Source organism: Rhinatrema bivittatum, chromosome 3 (assembly GCF_901001135.1).
Source record: "Rhinatrema bivittatum chromosome 3, aRhiBiv1.1, whole genome shotgun sequence".
Taxonomy (NCBI): domain Eukaryota; kingdom Metazoa; phylum Chordata; class Amphibia; order Gymnophiona; family Rhinatrematidae; genus Rhinatrema; species Rhinatrema bivittatum.
The window spans coordinates 415,674,902-415,697,882 of NC_042617.1; the positions used below are offsets into that span (position 1 = coordinate 415,674,902).

General features: G+C 42.8%; 1 protein-coding gene across 1 annotated transcript in view; it reads left to right on the plus strand.

The window, feature by feature from the left end:
- The window catches only part of GCLC (glutamate-cysteine ligase catalytic subunit), a 189,302-nt gene that overhangs the window by 19,436 nt on the left and 146,885 nt on the right, over positions 1-22,981 (plus strand). Inside the window, exons 2-3 of the mRNA XM_029595713.1 lie at positions 7,086-7,198; positions 17,342-17,524. Of these exons, the coding sequence (XP_029451573.1) occupies positions 7,086-7,198; positions 17,342-17,524 (296 nt within the window). The remainder of the gene's footprint in view (positions 1-7,085; positions 7,199-17,341; positions 17,525-22,981) is intronic.

The following is a 22,981-nucleotide window of genomic DNA, read 5'->3' on the forward strand; positions in this document are numbered from 1 at the left end:
GTCATTGTTCCCAGTCGGCATCATGGTCCAGAGAAGTACCAGTAAAATCAGGTACGAAGAAAGTTAGATGAAAGCATCAAAGCTCTATTCCTAGCTAAAACCCAGTCCAGTTAGGCTAGCTGTGTCCAACAAAAAGCAGCCTCAAAAATCTGAATTTCAAAAACATCTGGGGGTCACCATTCCAGAGGAAGGTTGTTGCAAACTTCCTTGTCCATGGCCAAAACCAGGTAGATATGGCAAAAAGTCAGAGTTCAAGTGGTTGAGGTTGTTGGGGGAACTTCATAGCTTCCTCCGGATCCTTAAATGTGTAGATGGTGTTGTCCTACCAAATCCGTAGTGTTGCAGGAAATTGTAAAGTGAATTGGATCTTATTTTCAAACAGCTTTGTGCAAATCGGGGAGAACTGTTTACGTTGTTGAGACACTTGAGCCGAATAATCCTGGGTAATCCGTATTCTATGTCCTTTATATGTGAGCTCCTGTTTTTTCCTATATGCCAGCCATATTCTTTGTTTAATCGCAGAGTTTAAAATTTTTGCGATTCGGGGTCTGGAATCAGAGGGACGTCGTATCCCCAATCTGTGCGCTCTTTCAACCTTAAGGCCGCCCCTTAAGTCTGCTAGTCCCACTGCATCCGAAAGCCATTCTTCAAAAAAAGCCACCAAGCCTTGATCATCAACGTGTTCCGGTAAGCCTAAAAATCTTAAATTGTCCCGCAGACGGTTTTCGAGGTCGTCTAGTTTCTGTTGACACACTTGCAAGGCTTTGGCTGTAGTGCTGGCTTTCGTGCCGTGCTCGCTCAGCCCCTCCTCCACCCAGACTATTCTTCCTTCGAGCGTGTCAAGTCTTGGGCCGATTTCGGAGAGCGTGGATTTTACCTCTACCAGTTGTTGTGTTATCCCCGCTAATTTGGCTTCCAGAGTAGCTTGTAAGACTTCCACAGTTAGCGGGGTAGAGTGCGACGCACCTGGTTCTCCTGTGCCGGCCGCCATCTTAGGATCCTCAGCCTTCCCCCTTCTCTTTTTCTTTTTCCTGTTTCCCTCTGGAGGCCATAGGTTGTGGGGATTTATTCATAAAGTGGACAATCTACATTCGCTATCCACAATCCGATTGCCGACTCACTGTTTTGCCGGTTTTGAGAGCCTATTACGGTGTATTTATGGCCGTGGCACCCGGAGCTACGGAAGAACGCGTCCTCCCTAGCACATCGCCCCACGTGACCCCTACCCCCAATCATCATGTTCTTATGTTCTACAGTGGGTGTTCTGTCCGCAGCAGTGGGTACATGTTTGTATCTGTATATACTGTAGTTTAACTGTGTTTGGTGCAGTCCTTCCTTCTGAGGATTCTTGATACTGAAACACTTTTTTTGTAACCCACGACAAGTCTGTGAGCCTTGCCTTTAAGAGTAGCCTTTGCCCTTAAGAGAAGCTCCCTCCCTCCTCCACTTTCTCTCACTATCGGAAGAGCTTGAATGCCCTTCAATCTAACTTGAGTCTTCCTAGGTGCCTTATAGGTTCAAGGGACTGCCCTTCATACTCCCCCTGTGTCACATGGTTCTTAGGCTCTCTGCCATTGGACCTTGCCCCCCTGCCCCCAGCTTGTGGAAGTGTTTCCTTTAGCAGCTCTCAACAGAGTTCAGTTCACCCCACGCTTCCTCCTGAGCCAGCAGCGCTCTGTAAAACTCCCTGAAACAATTTGAGTTTTTACCTTTTCTTTTACTGCCTTCTTCTGAAGACTAAATCAGCCTCATATCTCTCATGCTTCCTACCTCTACCATAAACCAACTCCTGCAACATAAGACTCCCTTCTCTCTCCTGCTACCCTGTCTCCAGTTACCAAAGATCTTTGCCTTGAGGCTCACGTTTGAGATGCAACAATTGTAAGTAGAATTTACCTGTACAATAAAGAATCTTTGTCTTGAGGACTGATTGGAGAAAAAGTTTAGCTGCCTGCCAGGCAAACTCAGATGCCTGCCTGATCCAGAACAGTGGGGCCTCCACTCCCCAGTTGACTTTGCACTTAACCACCAAGGTGGAGGTTTCACAAGAAATGAGCTATACTGGTGGCTAGACCTGGTCATCCTTCAAATGGAAGCATCACTGTCTTGATTCTTCACCAAATAAAATTAGTGACAGATTCCTCCAAAGGGTTGGGGGTCCACAAGGCCCTTCTTGAATTCAAGACACTTGGTCATTAGTGGAAAGAATTTCAGATCACCTCTTGGAACTGTGAGGGATTGGGTATACTCTTGACAACTTTCATGCATCTCCTCCAAGGCAGCAGCATTCTCTTGCAAAGGGACAGTTGGGTTGCCCAGTATTTCATGTACTGATAGCCAAAAAGGTGCAAAAAGTGCTCTGACTAGGCCTGTCTAATTCCTATTGCTCCAGTGTGGCCCAAACAGATATAGTTTGTGTATTTGGCACAACTATCCAGTAGCCCTCCAGCTCATCTCTGGGCAGATCTGTCCTTAACGCAGAGGAATATCTGTATCATCTAAGCCTTTTCTCTCTGCTTAACTGCCCGAATGTTGAACACTAGCTGATGGCACAATTTTCCTTACCCAAATAAGTTGAAGACCTAAGTGTCTGCCAGGAAACTGTCCACTACAAGAACTTAGATTTAAATGGAAACTAAGGAATGTTGACACCATGTGGAGTATATTTAGTCACATGCAAACTAAAAGTAATTTAAGTACTTGTTCTCCTTTTCTTCCACCAGACTTCTCACCTCATCAGTGAGAGTACATATCTGTGCTATAGCAGCCTACCATACCCAAACTAAGGGTAGGCTATTCTCCACTCATCTGTTGGCATCTAAGCTCATGAAAGGTTTAACATACTAAAATTTCCAGTTGTAAAACTGCTTGTACCATGGGATATGGACATGGTTTTCTCACAACCTAGTGAAGCCAACCTCTGAACCATTGGAGTTAGCGTCTCTCAGATTTCTCACATGGAAAGTATTTCTTGTAGCAGTCATATCAGCCTGGGGTCAGTGAGCTCCAGGCTTTGCTTCACTACCTTCCTATGTAATTCTTCCACAGTAGTGGGGGTTCTGCCCCCACCCAAAGTTTCTGCCTAAGATAGTAACAGCTTTCCATAATAATCAAGCCCATTGGGTTATCTATTTTCTTTGAGGCCACACACAAAGGGCTTTTTACCTTCAAAAGACTGCAAAAAGATTGGCTTATTACATGAAAAGAACTCTGCTACATCAAGCCTCATATCAATCCTAACTGGGCATAGCAGTTGCCAAATGTACATTGTCCAACTGGCTTGCGGATTATATTGTGAAGTATACGCTAGCAGGCCTACTTATTAGACTTGATCAGGGTTCCTCAAATTAGAGCTATGGCTGCATTAATAACTCGTCTGAAAGCTGTATTGCTGAAAGTGGTACCTCTTGAGAGCTGCAAAGCTGCAACTTGGTCATCAGTGCTCATTTTTTTAAATGTTTTTTATGAAGGGGAGGATCGGAGCACCAAGGACTTTGCATAGGGGGAAAGCGTGGGGATGGATATATGCTAAGCATGGGGGGTGGCCCAATGAAGGCCTGGCATAAGCAATAACCTGGCCCTCAAGGCTAGGGGTGGGAGAATGCGGCAGTAGCCACAGAGGCATTCACGGAGCGGGATGCCAGTGGTCTGTGTTCCACCTTCACGGAGCGGAAGGCTGGAGTGACATTCACGGAGCGAGATGCTAATGGTATACCACCTTCACGGAGCAGAAGGATGGAGGGCTGCCGTCTCCAAAAAAACAAAACAGAGGGGTGGGTAAGAGTATGTAAATTTACCGGTTAGGACATAGGCTATAGGTATTGCCAATTATTAGGCTTGTTCAATATTTGATTGTTAATGTGGCTCGCGAGAATGAGGGCTACTACCTGGAGATAATGCCCTTGTTCGATATACATGCACACGGTTGGTGAGACTCCAGCGTTGCTCTGGGCTTCAACAGCAAGAGGAAATGTGGAAGGAAAAAAAGGCTTTGCATTCACAAAAAAGCAAGATGTAGCTTGCTTATTACGGCGGTTACTTCCCCAAAACCAAATAAGCAGATACTTTGCTTTCAATACATATGCAGCATAGCACTCTGCTTCAACGGCAGGGGAGAAAGTCTAACACTTCTCTTTCAACGCATAGCTCTCTGATACAACGGCAGGGGAATGTAGAAAAGAGGATCTGTATATGGACAACAACCAACAAGGTCCGAATTGCATAGTCTGGGAGGACAGAGGCATGGGTGTAGCTTGCTTATTGCGGTGGTTACTACCCCTAATTAAGCTAGATATTCACTTGGATGCAGTTCCAGCAATGCTCTCTGCATTAATGGTGGGGTGGAAGAGAAATAGAACTAAAAGGTACTAAAAGCCAAGAGTAACAAGTATGTGGAAAAAAAAAGTACATAGCTTGCTGGGCAGTCTGGATGGGCCATTTGGTCATCTTCTGCTGTCGTTTCTATGTTTCTATGTCCCATTACTGTATCAACAACCTTTTAAAGAGTGACACTAAATTTGGACAAGCAGTTTTGCATGGTCTGTTCACCCAATAATCTATTCTTTATGGTGGGGTCTGGGTTGCTTTAAGCAAATGCTCCACTGTAACCCTCAACTTGGGACTCTACACATGCGATGTCTATTTCAGCTCTGCATGTCAATGGAGAAAGAACCTCTTACAATATGCAAATAGTGTTCTCTGTAGACAGCAGGGTAAGTTAGGCCATTAATATATGCTTCCCTGGAGAGAAAACTACCTAGCTAGATTTAGCTCTAAAATCAATTGAGTTCACAAGGCAATGCTTGAGCAGGAATTCCTGCACATGCTCAGCAGAACAAAAGCTCTAAAGAGAAGGTTCTGTTTTGGTGCTGTCAGATGTCACTCCATGTTATGGCTAATTCATCCTGCTGTCTAGAACACTGGTTACAAGCAAACTTGCTTCCCCCCCCCCACCCCCCCCCCCCCAACCATCCAGTGGGCCTTCAGACCTCATCAGTTGTGCACAGAAAAGTCACCACTACATGATGCTTAGATCAGACCTGGGCTTTGCTCTTACCAATTCACAGCAACAAACAGTGGTTGCTCTTAAATATGTAGAGCTGCTGTCTGAACATGTATGGTCATGCATGTTTCCTCTTCTTAGCTACAGCATGAGCCCTGGAGTATGGTAATTGATACAGCATGAAGGGCATGGACAGCTGGGCACCACACAGCACTTTTGAGTCTTTCCACCCTATCTTATCCCCAGGCAGAGTGACTCAGGAAGAATGTGCACTGAGCTTTGGATGTTGGGAGTAGCACCAGTTAAGGAGCTCTGGTAGGCAAATGTGGCAGCCAAGGTACATAACAAGATTTGGCTGCCCTCTCCTATAGTTGTGTATATAGAGGGAGCTGATCCATTGTGATAAGTTTGTATAAGTTTCTGCACTCTCTCTCCCTTTTGTTTTAAACTGTGGAAGATAGGCCCACCAGTCATTTGGTACTTCCCTTGCTGTTCTTTTGGCCAAATTTATTTATTTATTTTGAGAGTTTCTATACCGGCATTCGCAATGGGAATCGCATCATGCCGGTTTACAACTAACAAGGTGTGACAAAGGGGATATAAGAACATTAACAGGTGCTGAAAGAAAAAAGTAGCAGTTACAATAAAACAGGGACATAATACAACTTGGAACGGTGAAAAGGCTATAGTAATTTAACAGAGAACAAACTTGTCAATTAAAAGGTGTTTGCAAAGTTATGGAATTGGCAAAGTTGTTGATTACCATGTTAGGATAATCAGTCGTTTAACGGTGAATTACGGTTCAGTTGGTATCTGGAAAGGCTTTCATAAATAACCAGGTTTTGAGTCTTTTCCTAAATGTTGGAAGGCAGGGTTCCTGTCTCAGATCTGGTGGGATGGAGTTCCATAGTGTAGGTCCTGCAGTGGAGAATGCCCTGTCTCTGAAAGTTATGTGCTGAGAGGTTTTGGAGGGTGGTACCTGTAGTGATTCTCTGTAGGACTCTCTGATGGCTCTGGCGGAGGTATGTTTTTTTTGAATGGGATTTGAAGGTTAAGCGGAGAGAATTGATGAATAGCTTTGTAGATGATGGTAATGGATTTATATAAGATTCTATAGTGAACTGGCAACCAGTGTAGGTCTTTGAGGATAGGAGATATGTGGTCTCTTCTTCTTGTGTTTGTCAATATTCTGGCTGCCGTGTTCTGAACCATCTGAAGGGGTTTAGTGTGAGAAGACGGGAGACCTAATAGAATGGAGTTGCAATAATCTAACTTAGAGAAGATTATTGATTGCAGGACTGTTCTGTAGTCGTGAGAGTGGAAAAGTGGTTTTATTCTTTTTAAGACATGAAGTTTATGAAAGCAGTCCTTTGTAGTTTGGTTAATAACAGACTAAACCTAAAATCATTTATCAATGATAGCTCCTAGGTCTCTTACTTGTGATGTTTGAAAGCCGGTTGGTAGATTTGTGGAGAAGTTACTGTTTTCAGGGGAAATTAGGAGTTCGCTTTTTGAAGAATTTAGGATTAGGTTTAGACTGGAGAGGAGACAGGCAATTTTCCCAGAATTCAAGAGTGTTTTTGTGAGGGATTCTTTGATGGGGATGACTATCTGGACATCATCCGCGTATAAAAAGTGTTTGCGGTTCAGTTTGGTTAATAGTTGACAGAGGGGGAGAAGGTAAATGTTAAAGAGCGTGGGTGAAAGGGAGGAGCCCTGCAGAACTCCTAGCAAGGAAGGATAATGCTGAGATTCTTTGTGTATTTTGACCTTGTAGCCTCTGTTCCCCTCCATGATCACCCTGCCTGCTTCATGGAGGCTGGTGTGCCACACAACGTCTTTCTTAATGTAGGTGTGCTTTGGGCTTGGAAAGTTTAGGGAAACAGTTAAGATGGTCCTCTTGGTTTCAAAGTGATTTCTGGTAGAAAATGCCTGTAATGTTGGCCATTTAGTATACCATGTTTTTTTTTTTTTCTGGAACTCAGAGCAAACATTCCTATTATAATGCTGATTGCCAGTCATATATGCATACATTGTAATTTTAATGGTTCACTCTTAAAAATATTTTGTTCTTTGGTTATAGGTGGAGTACATGTTGTTAAGTTTTGATCATATAAATCAAAAAGTACGGGTGGTGCTAAAAGGAGAAGAGATTCTTGACGTCCTTCAACACAAAGGAGAAAAAACAAATCCAAAGTAAGTTTGACAGAAATCTTTTTTTTTTTTAAAAGACTTTTTTTTTTTTTCCCTACCTATTTTTGTATAGTTTGACTTTTCAGCAGATTACATAAATATCTCTGAATATGTGGAAACATTTTTTTAAATTCTTTATTGATTTTTACAAAGTATTACAAACATACTTTAAAGAAAAGCATACAAAATACACTTCATTTTCAGGATAAACTCATAATCAGGAATCCATCACATTTACATGCTTTTAAGCGAGGAAATGTGGAAATGTTTTAAATGTAGCTGTTAACTGACTCTAAACTGTTTTTGATGTTATATTGTAAATTGCCCAGAATTGGTAATTGGGTAATAAATATGGAACTGTTACCTGATTTTTCACAGCAAGCTATAACTTTTTAGCAGTCTTGTCTGTAAGAAGCCAAAACCATACAGGAACTCAGTTGGGGTATCTGAACACAAGTACTATTAGGATAAATGTGCATAAACAAATTTGACCCCTAAATCTTTTGGAAGTTGCTTTGTATAGACTTCTTTTAAAATAACTAGGTTTTGTGCCTGCAATTTTTTTTTCCTAATTGTGCATATGAATTCCCTTTACAAAAATCCCCCTCAAACTCTCAGAACACTTAAGAAAATAACCTGTGGTAATGTTGTCACCATAAGTGTTCAATACTTGAGAGAAACAACTCTCCTATGATTTTATATGCGACTTATAATGATGAAATTTATCAGCAACAAAATTTAAAGGAAGAAGTGGAATGTTTCATAAATTTTTCAGACATTACTGGATTGTAATGCCTTTAAACTGTTTTAATCAAACTTTCCACCTCCGACCTTTTTTAATTTTTGTTGAATTTATAAAGTGTGCTGTGAAATCTCTAGGAGATTAATTACTCTGGTTGCATGTCTAAATCAAAATGATAATACAGACTTGTATGAAAAACCATTTCTAAAAGTCCACCCGACAAGGCCTTGTTTCTGACCGTGACCCGGTCTTTCTTCAGGGGATGTTAATGGACTTAACAAATAGTCGGAATTACTTATCTGAAAGCGGATTACTGAAGACTCTCGCTGGTAGTTAGACTGCTCCTTCGATATCCGTGTGATGACTTCCACGAATCAACATCATTTCAAATGTTATATAGGCTGGTAAGCTCTTAGATACAAGAACTTTAGACGGACATCGGGTTTGCGGCCATCAGCGAGATGCAACTCTAATCTCCACACTTTTAGCAGTTCATCTAAGTCTTCGAGCCGATCATCGCTTCGCTGTTCTTCCGTGTGAAACGCTGTATTTCGCTCTCGGTAACGCTCTATATTTGCTGAGGATTTTTAAAGGGCTTCAGAACCACCCTCTATTCCTCTGACTGACCAATGACTGTTGAAACGTAAAATGACGTTGTGACGTGCTTACGTTCAGATCAAAGTGCTCCACTCCAGTTCTTCATTAAGTCCCTGTGGAGATTGTGTCTTTAAAGTGAATATCCAAAAAGCTCCTCGGCGATTTAACATTGAAACTGTCACCCCCTCTGGGTGACTCTTGGACTTGATCGATTATAGTCCATTGCAGGTCTTTAAACGAATGGTGTGACTGCAAACAATGTGTAACTATTGGAGCTTTAACATTTTCAGTTGATATTCGGGACTTATGTTCATTTAATCTAAGTCGTATGCATCTGGTTGTTCTACCTATATATACCAAGGAACACGGGCAGATAATGGCATATACAACATAGGACGATAGGCAACTGGTTAGCAATCTTCTATACACCTTGTATTGGGTAGTTGGTTGCACCCAATTTTGTCCACTTTTAGAAATGGTTTTTCATACAAGTCTGTATTATCATTTTGATTTAGACATGCAACCAGAGTAATCTCCTAGAGATTTCACAGCGCACTTTATAAATTCAACAAAAATTAAAAAAGGTCGGAGGTGGAAAGTTTATGATTAAAACAGTTTAAAGGCATTACAATCCAGTAATGTCTGAAAAATGTATGAAACATTCCACTTCTTCCTTTAAATTTTGTTGCTGATAAATTTCGTCATAAGTCGCATATAAAATCATAGGAGAGTTGTTTCTCCCAAGTATTGAACATATTACGGTGTAAAGTAAAAATACACGGACACTTTACATTTGAGTTTAGTATATTATTGTCATTGCACAAGTGTCTTGGAAGTACATTTTGGAGGTGCATAGATTGTTGGTTTGTCACCATAAGTGTGGCATACCAGCTTTTTAACTCTTCTTGTTGAACTTGAGGGTATATGCAATCAAAATCTGCACTGAGAAACTGAATATTATGGAGAACTTGTTGGGGGGAGGGGTTATGAGTTTAATAAATGGTTCTCATTCTGTTTGGCTACGGTCTGAGCCATGAGCTAAATGAATATAGTTCCATTGTTGCCTTTGGCTGAGATAGAAAACATATATATAAACCGTTGGACTTATTTACCAACCAATTCCTTTGGGGGCACATGACCATTTCAATTCAGGCCAAAGTAAGAAGATTAAAAATCATTTTTAAAACAAATAGGGCAAGAGTCTTTATTCATTTTTTTTTTATGTGGGTTCATAAGACAATTTACTTTCTCTTCCTTATCTTTTCTTCTAAATCATCCTGTGCATTACCAAAACTCCAAAGGCGCATGGCCTGTTGACTTTGAGCCAAAAATGATCAGCATATTGGCAAAATTTCTGGATGCGGTTTGGAGATCTTGAGACAAAATTTGGGAAGGGTGATCTTAGGACTCTGAGGATCCAAACATTAGACAAGTAATCCTCCCCCAGGAAAGAAGTATTGTATGCTGCTACTGAAGGTTTCTAATATAAAACTGCTAATTAAAATCAGTATTGTTTGAGCTTAGACAGATTTTTTTTTTTCTAGTTAAATGTTCATGTTTTAAACCTATGCTCTGCTTATCCTCAGAGGATATGGGTGACATCATGGGATGGAGCCTGGCATAGAAAACTTAACTCAGTTTCATTGAGCCTGCATTATACCATGTGGGGTCCCCTTTAGTCTCTCTTCCACAGAACCTGTAGTTTCACAGTTAGGCAAGAGCCTCACTTTTTGGCCTGTTTTTGGAAAAGTTCGTTTTTGCGATTTTTCAACTTAGCTGCCTTGTGTAGTCTATGCTGGGTCCTCGTGGTTCTCCTGTTAGTGTCCTAGATAGGTTTTTTGATTATCAGTAAGTTTCTTTTCATAGTCTTTATCCCAGGGGCAGTGGTGTGTTCTGTGTCCGCCAGCCATCGACTTCAATTTCGCGGCCCTTTATATCTTGTGACGACATCCAGTGCACGATCATGTCTATTGTGTACCCCCATGATAGATGTGTCCCTCTGCTTTGGGGCATCGCTCAATCATCCAGGTTTGCAGCAAGTGTGCCAAAATGACCCTGAAGGGACATAAGCACCGGCTTCATAAGATGGAGTGCCTCTTTAAGTAGAAGACATATCAGAGGCATCTGCATTGAGGGACCTAGGAGCAGCACTCATGGACACAGATCCAATGACACTGGCGGGGCCATCCTGTTCTGTAGAGTTTGTTGGCTGAAAGGTATGCCGGAGACCGGCTATTGTCGGTCTCCTTCAGGTGAAGGATATTTGGTTCCTCTTCATTGACCTCTGCACCAGGGAAGGACCATGCTGGGCATTGAGGGAAACCAAAGAAGCTTCTGCATTGGTCCCAGCCAATGCATGGTGCTGGACACAGGGATACACCAGCTTCTGCTATGTGATGCCTCCAAAGTGACTGTGTGGCAAGGAGAGCTAGTTCTTCATCCATGCCAGGGGTGTCCCTTGGACTCAGTCCAGATGTCAGCCACTAATTCTCTCTTCCTAAGAAGATCTGGTTACACCTTCTCAGTTTTCATCCTGTTAGCATTGGCAGTGTTTTGAGGAGAAACTGGAGAGGTGTGTGTGCAGCTGACTGTCAAGAAGGCAGGGCATTGGCATCATGACACCATAGCTCCAAGTTGCTGCTGGAATCCCTGCATGCACTCATCTGTTTTAACCAACCCAGCTGACATCAGTTCCCTGGGTTGCATCGATGCCCTGCAGGCCACCATCTCTTGCTTAATCTAGTTGTCATTGCTGGGTCCTCTGAGGAGGAAGCTCTTCCTAGACCAGCAGGGGTACTGGGGCCTGTGGCCCCATGTCTAGTTCCATCAGTGCTTGCATCACTGGACAAAGCCAGAGTGCCCAAGTCAATGAAAGTGGGGATGAGAGCACATATGACTCATCCATGATCTCCCCTCAGATTCATCTCCTCTAGAGGATCAAAGGTAGCCCTGCCAGAGGACCTCTTTTGCAGGTTTTGTCCAGTTGATGGCAAAAGCCATCCCCTTCAGTTAATGACTGAAGAGGACAGCAGGCACAACATGCTAGATACCTTCTAGTTCATGGAGCCTCCCAAGGAGGTCATGGCAGTCCCAGTGCATGAGATCCTTGTGGATTTACTGGTTTAGGACGTGGGAGCACTCCCTCCTGTGAACAGAAAGGCAGACACTTTTATACAGAAGGCTCTCTGATTTGATAAACATCAGTTGCCCCACCAGTCGATGGTAGTCTAATCTGCTCTCAAAGACTCAAGTGTTCTCAAAACCCTTTCTTCGGCACCCCCTCCACTTGGGGAAGGATCACAGGGTGATGGGACACTTTTTTTTGGGGAAAAAGGGTGTTCTGGGGCCTGTACTCATTGCCTCCATAGCTGCCTAGCAGCTCTATATGAAGCAGTATACATGGGACAACTGAAAGCAGGTGTAGGATGTTGCCGAGCAACTGCCTCAGCAGCAAAACTACTCCTGTCACTAATACATGAGGGCCTGGAGTGTAGAAAACACTAGGTCTGCTTGATCTCTGTTTTTTTAAAACTGTACTGAGGGTCTCTGCAGTGGAAATCAGTGCCCGCAAGACTTACATGGCTGCACCTCTGGTCCAAGATCCGAGGCTCACAGAAGTGACTCGCTGACATGCTGTCCTCTGAAGAGATTCTCTCCAGTGATTAGGTAAGGGTGTGGTGGCTCAAATCTGGGACCACCATGCAACCCTTCAGCAGCTTTCCACCAGCACTCAGGATCCACCCTCCTCATCCAGGAGGCTGGTGCGATCAGGGCCAGGGAAATCCTTCTTCTACCCAAGGAGCTACTATCCTCCGCCCTCTCACTTCCATCAACAGGGCTGTCGTGACTATCCCAGGCATCAAATAGCCCTGAAGCCCCAGCTGGCATCTGTCAATGCCAGCGATGGTATTTTTGACTGGGTCTTAGGGAGTGTAGTCCAGTCACTGGTACCCAGCGTGATAAATCTGTTAGGGGAAGGCTGAAGTTCTTCGTGAACCAGTGGCACAGTATAACCTCAGACCAATCTATGTCCATCAGCCACCAAGGGTACCTATTGAACTTATTGGATGCCCTGCCAAATTGCCCCCTGAGCCCGTTTTGGGGCTAATAGTCCATTATGAGGTACTAATAACTGAGCGTTCCTCCCTCTTAATAGCCAGAGCGGTTGGCCCTGTTCCACTAGGGTAAAGAGGGTGGGGATTTTACTCTTGGTACTTCCTTATACCAAAGAAAACAGGAGGACTTCATCCCATGCTAGACCTGAGGGCCTCGAATAAATTCATCAAAAATGAAAAGTGGAAATACTGAGAGGAAAGGATCACCTTGCTGGTGGCTGAAGAGAATCCATAAGTACTGGTTTGGGAAACTGTTCTCCTCAAAACCTTTAAGTTCTAACTATTGGGGTATATTCTTTGGTGTGTATGTCTGTATTAAATGGCTAGTCAGAAGCAGGTAAAAACCAGGAGTTTGTGTTTTATGGAGCAACTGGTTCAGGAACTGACGAGAGGGAGCAATTTTAGATCTAATTCTTAGTGGAGCATAGGATTTCGTGAGAGGTTAATGGTGGTGGGGCCGCTTGGCAGTAGTGATCATAACATGATCAAACTTGAACTGACTAGAAGGGGGACAGTAAGTAAATCCATTGGTCTAGCACTAAACTTTCAAAAGGGAAATTTTGACAAAATGAGAAATTGGGGTTTTGTGTGTTTTGTTTTGGTTTTTTTTTTGTTTGTTTTTGTTTAACAGTGTCTGTCTTAGAAGCGCAGTCCAGATGTATTCCACACATTAAGAAAAGTAGAAGGAAGGCAAAACAATGAGGTGAAAGAGGCTATTTTAGTTAAAAGATCTTCATTCAAAAACTGGAAGAAGGATCCATCAGAAGAAGAAAATATAAAGCATAACCATTGGCAAGTTAAATGTAAGACATTGATAAGACAGGCTAAGAGATAATTTGAAAAGAAGTTGGCTATAGCAGCAGAACTCATAACAAAAAAAACTTTTTAAAATATATACAAAGCAGCCTGTGCAGGAGTCAGTTAGTCTGTTAGATGATGGAGGGGTTAAAGGAGCCCTTAAGGGCTCCAACGCACAGTTGAGCTCTGGAATTTTGTTGCCAGAGGATGTGGTTAGTGCAGTTAGTGTAGCTGGGTTTAAAAAAGGTTTGGATAAGTTCTGGAGGAGAAGTCCATTACCTGCTATTAATCAACTTGTCTTAGAGAATAGCCACTGCTATTACTGGCATCAGTAAATGGATCTACTTAGTGTTTTGGGTACTTGCCAGGTTCTTGTGGCCTGGATTGGCCACTGTTGGAAACAGGATGCTGGGCTTGATGGACCCTTGGTCTGACCCAGTATGGCAAATTCTTATAAGGCCATCACAGAGACTAAACACATTTCTTTGCTTCGGTGTTTACTAAAGAGGATGTTTGGGAGGTACCCGTTCTGGAGATTGTTTTCAAGGGTGACTATTCAGATGAACTGAACCAAATCATGGTGAATTCGGAAGGTGTAGTATTCCAGATTGACTAACTGAAGAGTAATAAATTGCCTAGACTGGATGGTATGCACCCCAGGGTTCTGAAAGAACTCAGAAATGAAATTTCAGTCCTGCTACAATTAATTTGTAAACTATCATTAAAATCATCCGTTGTACCTGAAGACTGGAAAGTGGCCAATGTAACCCCAATATTTAAAAAGGGCTCCAGGGGTGATCTGAGAAACTATAGACTGAGCCTGACTTCAGTGCTGGGAAAAATCATGGAAACTGTTACAAAGAATAAAATCAGAGCATTTAGAAAGACCTGGTTTAATAGGACATAGCCAGCATGCATTTACCCAAGGAAAATCTTGCCTCACAAATCTTCTTTTAAAATAAAAAAAAAAGTGAAAAATGTGGACAAAGGTGAACCAGTAGATGTGGATTGTCAAACGCGTTTTGACAAAGTCCCTAGTGAGACTTCTAAGAAAACTAAAGTCATGGAATAGGAGGCAGTGCTGTTTTTGTGGGTTACAAACTGGTTAAGATAGGAAACGGAGTAGGATTAAATGGTCTGTTTTCACAGTGAAAAGGTAAACTGTGGAGTACCTCAGGGATTTGGACTATTTATAAATGGTCTGGAAAGGAGCACGACGAGTGAGGTGATCAAATGTATGGATGACACAAAAAATTATGCAGAGTTAACTCTCAAGTGGATTGTGATCAATTGCAGGAGGACCTTGTGAGGTTGGAAGATTGGGTGTCCAAATGGCAGATGAAATTTAATGTGCATAAATGTAAGGTGATGCATATAGGGAAAAATAACACATGCTGTAGGTACAGGATGTTAGGCTCCATATTATATTTACTTGTCAATGTTATTATTTAGAATGTAAACCGAATTGATCAGTAATTCTGTTATTGGAAAGTCGGTATATAAAAATGCTAAATAAATAAATATGAGTTACCACCCAGGACTGATTTAGGCAACATAATAGATGATACATTGAAATCAGCTCAGTGTGCCATGTCAATCAAAAAAGCAAACAATATTAGGAAGGGAATGGCAAATAAAATGGATGTCATAATGCCTCTGTATTGCTCCATGGTGAGACTTAGACTACTCTGCAATTCAGGTCACCACATCTCAAAAGATAGTTGTACTGGAGAAAATACAGAAAAGGGTGACCAAAATGATAAAGGCCATGGAACAGTTCCCTTATGAGGAAAGGCTAAAGAGATTGGGGCTATTCAGCTTGGAGAAGAGACAACTGAGTGGGGATATAATATAGGTCTACAAAATCATGAAAGGACTTTAAACAGGTTAATGTAAATCTTATTTACTCTGACAATAAAAGGAGTAGGGGATACTCCATGAAGTTAGCAAGTATCTTATTTAAAACAAATCAGAGAATTCTTTCACTCGATGCATAATTAAGCTCTGGAATTCATTGCCAGAGGATATGGTTACAGCAGCATGTGTAACTGGATTTAAAGATTTGGATAAGTTCCTAGAGGAGAAGTCAAACTGCTATTAATCATTAAGGAATAATAGCTTGGGATCTCAGGCAGGGGCAGACTTGTCCATGTGCTCAGCCATCTGGGTGTTGAAGATACTACCCCAAGTCCATCTCAGCTAGTCACTTCAATTGGATTTTATTGGAGCCCTGCTAGACAGCTCAGGCCAGGACCATCAACCTGATGACTATCATAGCAGGAATTCAACTAAGCCAGCAGGTGTCAACTTGGCACATGTTGAAACTTGGGCCATATGGCTGTGACAGTTCATGTCACTCCCTTGGCACATTTATACATGCAAAAGGCCCAGTGGACCCTAAGGTTGCATTGCTGTTGGGCCATGCAGAATCTCAAGTTTCGCATCTGAACCTTAAGGATTGGTCCAAGGCACCTTCTCTCTTGGTCTCTCTATCCTGGTGGTGAGTAATCTTAAAATCTGTAACAGGGGATTTCCTTTCAAAGTCCTCCTACCCAAATTGTACTCGCCATGGATGCGCTCAGCACTCTATGGTCTGCCCAGGAACGTCTCCATCAAATCAATTTCCTGGAGCTCCGTGCGATCAGGTACATGCTATGGGCTTTGAGATGTGTGCTATCCAACAAAGGTCTGAATCCAGTTGACAACCAAGTTGCAGTGTGGTAAGTCAACAAGCGGGGAGGTATGGGATTGTACTTCCTGTGCCAGGAAACTGTCAGATTTGGTCATGGGCCTTATCCCACAGGGTGGTGCTCAGGGCGCTGTACCTGGCCGAAACTGAGAACATGATTGCAAACAGACAGTCACACTTTCTGACTCCATGAATGGATCAAGGAGTCATGGATCAAGGAGTCATGAATCTGTTCTTCCACCTCTGGGGAAGCCTGGATGTGGATCTCTTTGCAACAGTAAGGCTTCTAAGTTCTGCTCCCTGTATAGGATACATGGCAAATCAACCTCCAATGCCCTTGCCTAGTATTGAGGTGAGGATCATCTTCCCAGATCTCATCACATAGCATCAAGGCAGGTTGTGACATCCCAGCCACCAGGCCCTGTCTCTCACAGCCTGGATGTTGAGTGGTTAATACTGTAACCACTCTCTCTCAAAAGATGTGATTCTAGTCCTGGTGGCTTCCAGAAAGCCTTCTACTAGAAAGGCCTATGGACTGAAGTGGAGGAGGTTTTCCATGTGGTGTGAGCAGAAGGCCCTAGTTCCTTTCTTTTGCTCCACACAAAAACTGCAGTGGACAGGTAGCTAGGGATTCACCCATTTGTGAGGACTGCTATCTTGCTTGTCCTTAGAGAAAGCAGCATTTACCTGTAACAGGTGTTCTTCGAGAACAGCAGGATATCAGCCTTCGCGAAACCCACCCGCCACCCCATGGAATTGGGTTTCTGCTCCGTATTTTATTATTGAATTCTGTTTAAGGCTATAGGGGCCCCGTGTGGACACATGGTATAATGCATGCTCAGTTAAAGTTCTAGAAACTTTGACATGCGTTTTTCCATGCTGAGCTCCATGTGGTAATGTCACCCATGTGTGACATTGAAATCCTGCTGTCCTTCAACACCTTTTACAGGTAAGCAACTCTGCTTTACTTGAAATACAGACAAAATATACAATGTCCAATTAGCATAGCTGGGAACACTGATAATGCAGTCATGTGATATAGATCCTTTCAAAGGTGGCATATATAAATTATAAGAAAAGTGAATGCTATTGCTTTTTGACTTTCATTTTGTGCTGTAATTTAGATGTTGTAGTCTGAAATGTTGGACATGAATTGTCTTTGAAATATTTAAGCTAACCTAGCCCTTTCTAATCTTATTTTAAAGCCATCCAACTCTTTGGCGACCGGAATATGGCAGCTACATGATTGAAGGAACACCTGGGCAGCCATATGGAGGGACCATGTCTGAATTTAACACTGTACAGGATAATATGAGAAAAAGAAGACAGGAGGCTTCTTCTGCATTGCAACAAAATGAGGCTATTTGTACTGTGACATCATTTCCCAGGTTAGACCTACTTTGGTATTTTCCTTAATTATGTAAGAAAATGTGAACGTGAATAGTGCACAATAACTCTAAACAATTATGCGAATAGCAGAAGTTTAGTGTTTCATGTCATTTCACATTGTAATTCAAACCAGTGGCCATGGTTAACATCTGCTACATTTCAAGCCAAGGCAAGTGTTTCTTGACTTTATATAAAACTTAAGTCTCAAAAACAAAACACCAGTTGAAATAAAATTACCAAGATACCTCCTAGCACCTGACAAACTAAACTGGAAACCAATACACAAAATAAAAGTAGGGGCTAAAGGAATCTACAGAAACTGACTTGTGTACTGCTAGTCTCCTGCAAATGCCTGAAACAATTTAAGAAAAAAAAAAACAAAACCTTCTGGAGCAACCACATGCTCACAAAACACACTCTCCATGCCTTAGGAGACTGTAAGAGTCCTGGCATATTACCTGAAAAGAATACAGTCTCAGTTGGGCTTCTCAACTATCCTTCAATTCCAATAAATTGGGTAGTTATCAAATGAGCTCTGTATATGCATTTTTAAAAACTGCCTGGCTGACATATTAGAAAGCTCATCAAGAGAGCCATGGTGTGTAGGAATATCAAGATATCCTGTAGCCCTTGGGTTACAGCCCACTTCCCTCCCATTTCTCTTATTCTGTCTTTGGGGCATGGTAGTGGTACTGAAAATTACCACTTATTACTCTATATGTGATCCAAGAAGCCCAGGAAAGGACAATCGTTTTTTAGAATCAGATCTTTTTATTGTCAGACTTCCCATTTAGAGTAATACAGACAACTCTGAGGGAATAAACTTTTTTTTTTTTTGTACCACAATCCTTAATACAGTCTATACTTATTATAATTAAAGTTTTGCATATAAGTGAATTCAGAAAACTATATTTTAAGATATTATTAATCAGCTGAGACTATCCTAGTTACTTTAGAAAATACTTTTCAGTCTCACCCTGCAGCAGTCTGAGTTGCTGAGCTAGCAAAGATGCTGTAGTTTTCAGTCTGTACAGTGCTTTCTAGTATACTGAAGCAAGTCTTGAGCTGTAGGGAGGGGCAGAGAGCTCAGGTGTCATCTGCCACTCTCCTCCTGAGTCTCTCCCATGCTGTTTTTAAAAGCTAGGATATACATAGTCCAAATAGGAACACAAATTGGGATTTCTTTCCCTTCAGTGTGCTGGACCTCCCTCTAGGGCAGGGGTCAGGAACCTTTTTGGCTGAGAGCCATAAACGCCACATATTTTAAAATGTAATTCCATGAGAGCCATACAATATGTTTAAAACTAAATACAAGTAAATATGTGCATTTTATGTAAGATCACACTTTTAATGTACAATAAGTCTCTGAAAATATTACACCAGGCCTTAAGACACCAATACATCTCCTATTAGGAAAACGGACCAAGTCAGGCTGCTATAGAGTCCTACACAGAAACAACACGCCAGCAGAAAACCTCACCTGAATCACGTGCTGTCCCTCACCTAACATAGAATAAAGAGACCAAAACGCATAACAAGACGCATGCAGAAAAAACTGAATTGGAAACTGCAACAAGCCAGAGTCTCTGTATGCAGTGTAACAAAGGAAAAAAGAAACATCACCCATCCTTATAAAACAAATCAAGAAATATAAAATCATCAGCAGTAAAACTGTACTAACAAAAAGAACATATTTCGAAACAGCTGATGAGTGGAATATCCAATAATTAAAAACTCATATAAAACATTTCCAGATACCAACAAAATATTTCAAAATAGCAGACACAAAGATCCAGTAATGAAAAATAAGGATACAAAATTTTTTTTGCTCTGCATACCTGGGAACGTTTGATATCAAGGTGTCCTGAGATTGTTCTGAATTAGCAGGAGGTGGGGTGGTTTGCTTGGAACTTTCTCCTCTCTGTCACATACCAGCGCTCTCTCTCACACTGGCTCTCAATGACACACCTATACACACATGCTCTCAGTCACTCACATATACACGTTTTTTCTCTCTCACTTATATAGGCTCTTAATTACACATTTACACACATGCTGTCTATCTTTTCACGCTTACACACACACACAGGCTTTCAATCACATAAATACATGCTGTCTTTTTCTCTCACACACAGACTCTCATTCACATGCTTACAAACATGTCCTCTCTTTCTCTCATTTACACACAGGCTCTCAATCACATACTCACATGCTCCCTCACCTAAATCAGCTCTCAATCACACACAGACACACATGGTCTCTCTCATTGAAACACAGGCTCTCAATCACATACTCACATGCTCCATCACCTAAACCAGCTGTCAATCAGACACAGACACACATGATATCTATCTTACTTCTACACACAGGCTCTTAATCATACATACACATGATTTCTCTCACACACAAAGGATCTCAATCATACACACATACTCTTTCACACAAACAGGTTTTCAATCACAAACTTACACATACAGGTTCCCAATGGTAAACGTACATTCATGCTCTCTCTCTCTCACAGGCAGGCTCTCAATCACAGACATACTCTCTTTCACATGTACAGGCTCTCAATCATTCACATACATGCAATCTCTCACTCACACACACAGGATCTCAAACACACATGCTTGCTCGCTCATTCACTCTCTCTCACCCCCACCCCGGGAACTCGCGGCAGCAGCAGCCTCCTCCCAACGCTAACCTCCTTCATTTTCAGCCCTCGCGGAGGCGAAGGCGGAGTCCCATCGGTCGCGGTTGAAACTCTTCATTTTCCTCCGAGCCGCGCTGCAGTCTTCTTCCCGTCGGACATTAGCGTGGCCTCTTCTTCCCGCGCAGGCACCCGATGCTCACCACTTCCTCTTCCGGGCCGCGGGAAGAACAGAGCGCACCGGCATGCTCTCTTCTTCCCGCGGCCCGGTAGAGGAAGTGGTGAGCATCGGGTGCCTGCGCGGGAAGACTCCCGCGCAGGCACCCGGCTGACTCCAGTCGTGCCGCAGACTCTCTCTTCTCCTCCCCCCCCCCCCCCCGCGGCCCGGAAGAGGAAGTGGTGAGCACCCGGGCCACGGGGGAGGGGGGGGGGGGAGGAGAAGAGAGCACGCCGGTGCCGCTGACTCCAGCTGTCCTGCCGCGTTCCGCCCGGGCTGACAGCGTTTTAAGCCCGGGCGGCGGAGGACCGGGGAGCAGCTGGGTCAGCGGGGAACCGCGAAGTGTGGCAACACTTGTCCGCAAGCCAGATGCAGCCCTCAAAAGAGCCATATCTGGCTCGCGAGCCATGGGTTCCCGACCCCTGCTCTAGGGCATGACAGTTTGACCTAGCTGTGTGACAATTCACCTGCATGCTGACCTCTCTAAGGCTTGGATTTTCTAGGTTCACAGAACTTAGAAAATCCGGCAGTAATGGGGGGGCAGGGGGCAGGCCTGCGAAGCAGGCAGCGATCATACCTCCGCAGTGTGATTGCTGGCTTTCGCACCCAATAGCGCCACTGTGAAAGGTGGTGCTATTGGGTGTGATACTGGCGGCGATAAGGAGTCTTACCTTTCGTCGTCAGTGACGTCGTTGTGGAGTCTGCCCCAAGGCTGCCCTGACTCATCCCCTTCTGGTGCGGACTCCGCCCAATTTAGATATCGCATGTGAAAGTCCCTTTTTGCGTGCAATACCTTTGGAAAATGACCCCCTAAGTCTTGCCTTCCAGGATTGGTTCTTGTCTCCATTCAGATTTGGGCTGTGCTTCAGGTTTTGGAACTGTTCTTAAACATAAAACCTGGCTTGCATTCTTAGATCAGTGTTTATGGAGAGATGATGTATTCCTTCAGTGGGACCTAGTTAAAGAAATCATCATTCAGTCATAGCTTGCCATTCTGGCCAGAGTTTCTGTTTTTCTGCTGAAATACTGGTTAGAGTCCATCTTTTGAACTCAGAATTCATATTTTGCTGCATAGTAGTGAAATGTCTGGTATCTCCTAGAATTGACTTTTTCATCTCAAGGCCACTTCTCTTGAAGATGTTTGCAAAGCTATTGCTTGGTCATCTGTACCTTATGTCTCATTACTATCTGGACAGCATGACTCAAGGAGACAGTGACTTTGGACAAGCAATTCTGTGCAGCCTGTTAACTCAGTAATGACTCTCCATCTGGTGGGGCCAGGTTGTCTGTCTGAATTTAAGTGCTTCTGCAGTTGAACTGTTATCTTGGGACACTCCATATGTTCTGGTCAACTCATGCCTATTTCTCTGAAAAAAAAAACCAAGTTAGTTTCTTGTAAACAGCAGGATGAATTTGCTATTTCTTAATACCCATCTGCCTTCCTGGAGAATAAACACTCACTGAAGCATAAGCTCTGGAAGAGACTGAGACTGGAAGAGACTGAGGGGCTAACAAGGCAGTGTGTACATGCAGGAACTCTCTAGCACATGCTTGGTAAAGTCTCTTATTGTGCTAAGAGCTGGGTATGTTAGCACCATTGTATGGTGTCATCTATGTAATGGTAATGTGTACTTAAATCAAGCCTGCTTTGCTCCAGTACTACTTAAAGCAATATATTTATCCTTTTAATGGGACAATTTCAGTTAGTAGGTAAATGGAAGTTGAATTTGTCAATTTAAAAAAATTCATTTTGTGCTTTGGTTTCATGTTCGGTTTTTTTGTCTGTTTTGAGGGAGGATTTTACAATTTTAGATTCTTTTTTTTTTATATTCTGCTTTTCGCACTTTTCAGCACTTCAAAGTGGATTACATTCAGGTACTGTAGGTATTTCCCTATCCCCAGAGGGCTTACAATCATCTAAGTTTGTACCTGAGGCACTGGAGGGTAAAGTGACTTGCCCAAGGTCACAAGGGTGACAGCAGGACTCAAACCCTGGTCTCCTGGTTTGTAGCTCACTGCTCTAACCACTAGGCTACTCCTCCACTCTGGTCACTCCACACAAATATAAGTATTTTCTCTACATTATTTAACCAATTGTTAGTAAAGGGTTTGGTACCATCATTATCCCAGGAAAAGCAGTCCTCACATATGGGTGACGTCACTGGACGGAGCCCTATCATGGGAAAACTTTGTCAAAGTATCTAGAAACTTTTGACTGGCACACTGAGCATGCCCAGCATGCCATTATCCCTCGAGCCACAGGGGTCTCCCTTCAGTCTTTTTTTTTTTCCACGCTACAGTTAGCCTCGCGGTCAGGAGCCCTGTGTTATTGTGAGAGAAATATTTCCTTAAGGAAAAAGTAATAATTTTCTTCAGAAAACTATCCCCTCATAGGGGTCTCCCATTCTCGGGTTATTTTTCTTCGGTGACTAAATCAATTATTTGCGGTCGATACCCATCCTAAGTCTTCTCGGTGACCGCAGGCCGTTGACAGCTGTCTAGCCTTAAATTTGTCATCATGGCAACCGAGTTAAAAAAAAAAAAAAAAAAAAAATGCCCAAATTGCCCTCGCACGATATCAATCACAGATCC